The 6583-nt window shown below is 45.1% G+C and overlaps 1 protein-coding gene across 1 annotated transcript in view; it reads right to left on the bottom strand.

Annotated features, from left to right (window-relative positions):
* LOC135199281 (ubinuclein-1-like) overlaps window positions 1-6583 on the bottom strand; it is a 163749-nt gene that overhangs the window by 127127 nt on the left and 30039 nt on the right. Inside the window, 2 exon segments of the mRNA XM_064227186.1 lie at window positions 1035-1201; window positions 1203-1221. Coding sequence (XP_064083256.1) covers window positions 1035-1201; window positions 1203-1221 — 186 coding nt within the window.

The following is a 6583-nucleotide window of genomic DNA, read 5'->3' as shown; positions in this document are numbered from 1 at the left end:
CAGCATAGAACAGCATCAGAGGCATATACTTTACTCTAATACCTATGTAATAACTCTCAATACAATTTTTTAATATCATCTGCATAACCTTTATGGGCTGAACGGTATTTCTACAGATGTATGTACTCATTAGACATAACGGCTCTAGCGGCGCTGTTAACCGAAAATTGTGCCATAAAAAAATGCCTTATTTTTTTAATGAATATTTTTGACGACACGCCGTAAAACCGATTTTTTTTTTTTTGATTTGCCGTTGAGCGATTGTGCAGTTAACCGCGGGCCGCCTGTACTATGCTTAATTCACATTTCATATTCCTAAACTTACATACAACACAAAAATTGTCAAACATGTGACATACAAATGTGTTGTCTTAGAATACACCTCTAATCATTTACCCACTTTACAAATATTTTTTTTAGGAATAAGCAAATAGTAGTTCAAGACAAAAATGCAGCTTATTTAAAGAGACTTAAATAACACATGGAATAAAGAGAAAATTAAATATAAAAACCTTTAGAAATAATGGAATTGGAGGAGGTGAAAACAAAATTAACTGACAAGTTACCCAAAAAGGAATAATGCCCATGAGGAAACACCAAACAATAACAAAATAAATAACAAAGAGATGAAGCAAAAGAAAAGAAACATGAAACTGAAATGAAGACTAGACAAGATCATGCCATCAAAAAGGTTATCTGGGAACAGACACAAATGATTCTCATGAACAAATGAATGAATGAATATTTGGCCATTTTGTGGTAATCTGGGAACAGACACAAATGATTCTCATTAACAAATGAATGAATGAATATTTGGCCATTTTGTGGCATCATAAGAAATGTTCTGAGGTGAGGGAAGAATGTCGATGACATCAGCACGTAAATCAAAGATCTGGATTTTCATATTACAGAAATAAGATGTGATTATCAAGGCGAGTTGAGTAAAACAAAATATACTATACTTCTCCTGCTTATGAATGGCAATCTATATTTACAGTACATCTAAACTTCAACAAAGTAGTATCCATACTCACGTAAGTACAGCATGTTCTGAGTAGCTTTCTTTGTAAAGTATCCTGGAATTCATCCAGCCTTTGGGCCACAAGGGTCGTACTTCACTATCAAGGAACATTCGTATGTGTTCCTCGGGAGATTCACATCGCTTCCTGATCAAGTGCCAAAACTGAACCCGAACTTCTGACAACATTACACAAGCAACTCCTGTGGGATACAATATGAGGGCTTTGTTAACAACAATAATCAAAGAATGGCCAAAATGCCCTGGACTGAGGCACTTTAAGTATACTCTCTTAAAATCAAATTGAAAAATTTAAGTAATTAACCCAAGGACAAAACTACAACTAGCTTCTTATTAAAAATAATTCATGACTATTTGACAAGAATATATACAATAGTTCAAAGCTACTGGTCAAAAGATTACAAACTAGAAATTTGATTCCTTCTGCTCTCAGGTCTACTTTTTTCAAAAAATCAGCTGGGTGACATCTGCAATAATTTTTCTATTTATCTATCAACTATCATAGGTAAAATTTAGCTGTAAGGTAAGATTTAACTACCTATAATTACAAACAAACTATTGTCAAATTTCAGATTAAAAGGAATAAAATGTATTTTAAGTCTAAACCAATTCTTATCTATGTCAATACATTTTCATGTCTCTGATCAGATTCAATTGGGGAAACAGGCTAGCAAAGTCCAAATCAACTACATAATTGTCTACAAAAAGCAGACAAATCAAGTGCACAAGCTGTCACCAGTTATAGGTAATCCAGTTTTACAGCGCTTGTCTAGCGACACTGACAACTGGATTTTCTGTGCCGATGTGCTGATCACTGATCCCCACTTAACAGCAGCGATGATAATCAAGAATTGGCGCAGTTACCGCCAATTTTCAGTTATCAGTGATTTTCGGTTATCGTCACGCCATTTGGAATGGAACGGCAATCCCGATAACTGGGGACTGCCTGTACAGTGAAACCCCCTTATTCATGAACTTCTCTCTGGAACATATACCCGCTTTATTTGTGGCAAATTCGCCTATTAGTGGTATTTTTCTACAAGAAATAGCCACATTTTCCTGTTTCTCTTTTCTTTTCAATTTCAACATAAAATACATACTTTTTTGTAATATGACAATTTGTCGAAAATTGCATTTTTCCTAACTATACAAACCTGAGGTCCTTTAACAATAGGAAGTAGCTAGCGGCAGCTGGAACGGTCCCGTAAGCTTCGAACAAGGGGAGAACGGTAGTTAACTGCTTGTCCGAGACAGTCGCGCGCCGCGCGACTGGGAGGTAAAACAAATCACTTTTGCTTTTGGCCCATGCAAAATACGCAGAGTGAGGGGTGGCATGAGGAGGGACTATATGTAAAGGACCTCAGGTTTGTATAGTTAGGAAAAATGCAATTTTCGACAAATTGTCACTTGTTCCGATACGTAATACAAACCATCGGTCCTTTAACAATAGGAAGACTCACTTCTTGGTGGGAGGAATCTGAGTCTTTTGATGAACAGACTGGTGTTCGTCCATCCCTGGAATGCCTCCCTGGTCGTAAGAGCGAGGGAGGGATCCAAGCCTCTGTCCGATTGATCGGGGTGTGCACCGCAGGATCAATGATCAGACCTCTGGGCCGAGTACTAAGAGAGAGGCAAGCGTATCTCTTCGTACCAGCAAGCAAGAACTTGTTCCTGTTTGCAAGAGGCAACATAAAGTATGGGTTGTCTCAAGCTGGCATCCACTTCCTCCCCCTTGTTGGAGGAAGTGGTGGATATACGCTCCTATCCCTAGTGAAAGGGATAGGATGGGGCTCTGTTGAGTAGCTCACCTGCATCTTGTCCTTATCCAGCAGGGTGACGACCGTGTCCCTCTAACCACAGGTAGAGGGAAAGAAAAAGATGGGAAGAGGAGCCAGTCACACTCTCATTCACCATCCATTCTTACGGTCACACCAGGACTCGATGCTGTTCAGCCTGCGAGGGTCTGGGTTCGCTACACAACGTGTTGAGCAGCCACCACGGGTCCCAAGGAAAAAGATCCAAGGACCTGTGGGCAATATCCCGAAGGTAGAAGGAAGGGCATGTGGTCTGGTTGGACCAGACCCCTGCCTTCAGTACCTGCGCCAAGGAGAAGTTCTTGTGGACAAGGCAGCATCTCCTTCGCATCGAAGGCGTGAAGTCCATTAGGGAGGGGATTGTGAACGACTCGAACCAATCGTCAGGGACCGAAGGGTTCTGAGTCTTCGCTACGAAGTTCGGTACGAAATCGAGCGTCACGGATCCCCATCCCCTGGGTGCCTGACTTCGCAGGAGAAGTCATGCAGTTCCTCAGAGGAAAAGAAGGAAATAGTCGCATGACCTATCCTTCTTCTCTACTTCGGTGATGTCCAGTACCCATACTGGTCTGTCCGTTAGCAACGAAGTCTCTCGCATCCTCCTATCCCCATGCAGCGAAGTTCTCGGTAGTGGATAGGACACCGACACTCCATGGTGGGTGTCAATGGTATGGGTACTGTGACAAGCTATTAAAACGAAGTAATGGTTGCTGTGTAACAACCGAACTAAGTCAACAGCGTATTCGTAACTGACTCGGGCGCTCTGACAGCTGCCGACTGACTGCGTTCGGTAGGAGGCAACGTTGTCAAAGCATCCGAGTAAGTCACGTGACCTTCGCCTTTTAAAGGGTTATGCCGAGAGACCAAACAAAATGATGTATTTGTTTGTCACCAATGCCGGACAGCGAGGTGATGATTCTCTTAAGGCATGTACCCAACAGGCGAAAGTCAATTGCCTTCTAGAGACCGAGGTCCCTGAAGGTAAAACATCTCATGTTTGTTGAATCTCAGCTAAGGAGAAACAACACTATGTACCGTTGAAGACGAAGGTAGATATTGAATGCAACCTACGTCTTCACATATGAATCGAGAGAAGGATCTCAGATTCATAACCTGTGCTTACAAATGACTGAAAACGCTAACCGCTATTTCATTGCTGTCCGGTGAGGAAGTCGTAAGTTGCAATGAAAAGCGGGGCGTTCTTCGGTAATGAAAACACAGGTGAAAGCCGCCTGAAGAACTGCTTCTCATGGGCTGAACATTTGGAGGTAGAGCTGTCAGGTCGGAGAGTAGGCGATGTCTTCTGACACATCTTGTAATTCGGGTTGAACAATGAACAATTGTACACCTACGAATACGAGATATTTTGAAGACAAACTCAGATGTCTGCAAAATCATTCGCATTATCGCAGTGCGATGCAGCGGGAGACTTGTACAGACTTCTGTTACCGTGCGGTAAACAGAAAGATGAAAGAGTCCAAGAGATTATCTCTGTTGAAAATTCTCGCAATGTCGAAGGCGATGGAATCTAGCGTCACCGCAGTAGATGGTCCTTCATTATTGCGAGAATCCCCGTTAATCAGAGACCTAAGTCCATGATTGTTAGGCAGAGATACGGTTCGGTAGTCAATCAAGCAGGGGAGAGAGAGACATACATGACCGTGAATCTCGGAGGCCCAGCTGATACTGAGCTGCTATCAGGCAGTTCAATACGCAGTGGTTGAGCCTGTTGACTCGTCATCCTGAGTTGCCAGGTAATCCATTATTCCACGAAGGAATGCGTTCGGCTAGAACTACCGAGCATAAAAGATATGCTCGGGCAATTATATTTAGGCGAAACGAATTTCGGTAAATATAAAAGTTGAAATGGTGTTGTCGTGACAAAACCATAAGTATAAAACTTGAAACTGAAAACTCCTGGGAGGTTGCAGGCAACCCCGAGTTGCAGTTCAATTAGAATACTTCTCGTCTAAGTCGCAATCCGTAGAATAACTAGGATATGCGCCTACCCCTCGGACAATTCAACTGCTTAGCAGAATCATGTCGCGAGGTTAATATACGTAGTATTTGTAGGATTCTGAACAACGATCTCCATCCTAAATTCTTTCCTTCAAGAAAACAAAATAAGGATTGGAGATCGACCACCTTCGTTCTCTATCAAAGAGAGTGAAGGAGAAGTCTTCCTCGAAGGAAAGCTTCAATGGTGAACAGAATACTAAGACGATAGTTCAAGCCAAACTGGATATTCCCGTCCGATCTCCTCTATTCCAGGTTGGTCGCCTACTGTGAGATAGTTTCTTTCAGCAGCAGTCTTCTTCACAATGCTAGAAATTCCAAGAATTCGAGCATAGGCGAGGTTCCCGATTATCGTGTAACATATCGGGGATTCTCGTCTCGCTCACTTTGGACCGTGGTCTCGCGTAAGTGTTTGAAGATTGTAAAAAACTCGAACACTCTGAATGCGCTAGAAATTCCGTAGAATTCTAAGCAGTCTGCGAAACCCCCACCGAATTCGTCAAACGATATCGGCTGGTGGTCCTCTCGATTCCCGTAGAAATCGAGAATGGAGCAGGATTCCTCCTCAACGACCGGGGCTTACGTCAGGTAGGACCCGAAGGTCCCCCCGGTAGCGCAGTCCCCAACGTGGGATCCTACAAAGAAATCTCTGTAGGATCCTTCCCCTTTCCCTCGTAGCCGTAAGGAGAGAGGGAATGGGGAAGGAATTGGATACTCACTCGCCTTCCCAGTGGAACTAGCAGTTGGAGAAGAGTAGGAGCAGCCATCGCCTTGCAGCGATGGCCTCTCAGAGTCTGGGAAAACGTATCGTCAGGAGAAAACGTTTTCCCGCGGAGGGTTACGAACTCTCACTGTAGGTAAGGGTCTGCCGCCACTGTGAACGTCGTCTGGGTGGGGCTGATCGACACCTGACAGGAGAGAGCCGAACCGTCCCTCCGACTCATTCCAGTCCTCGTCGAGGTCGAAACCTCTCAGGAGGACCGAAGGAGTATTTAAATACGGTGTCCGAAGACACGTAGAAAACGCCGCTGTCGCAGTAGAGGAGGTGGAAGTAGTCTTGATCGAATCCGGCCCAAGAACTGAAGAGAGCCTTCTTGTCCGGAGACGAGAGACACTGGTTCGAGACAGAATCGGCAAGCTCCGATCGCGGCAGACCCACCGTCGGTTTGGGTTCCCTCTCGGGCCGGCCCCAAAACGACTCGAGCAGAGACGTGGGCTCTGCTGATGGGAGCGGCAATCCTTCCGCAGGGTCATTATGCTGACGAATCAGCTTAATTGACTTCTGCAAATTCCTCTGTATCTCGGGAGTAACCGCGGTCTTGGCGGAGTAGGACCGTTCCAGTCCCTCCAACAAGAATAAGATCCCTAAGATACTCCCTCCTTCAGAAGGAGAAGAGCGGCAGACCCCTGACGGTCGCCATCCAGCTAATTGCGCGTATGTCCTGGTCGGTCCTAGAACCGTGCCTGGTCCATACGGCGTCATAGCGGGGTCGCGAGCGGCGCACCTCTCGCGATCACTCATATGGTACCTCGCTCCTCCCGACGTAGCCCGGGGAGGTTGAAGGTACAGGAGAGGCAGACCTGACGCTCCCCCCTAGCTCGCTGGCAGGACCAGCGTGCTTGGAGGGCTGCTGCTGATCGTCAACCCGCGGTGGCGATCGAGCAGCATGCCTAGCCTTGCCGCTCGCCTGAGGCGAGAGGCTTGGCTGAGAAC

This window comes from Macrobrachium nipponense, chromosome 23 (assembly GCF_015104395.2).
Source record: "Macrobrachium nipponense isolate FS-2020 chromosome 23, ASM1510439v2, whole genome shotgun sequence".
NCBI lineage: Eukaryota > Metazoa > Arthropoda > Malacostraca > Decapoda > Palaemonidae > Macrobrachium > Macrobrachium nipponense.
This window is presented reverse-complemented; position numbering and strand designations above follow the sequence as displayed.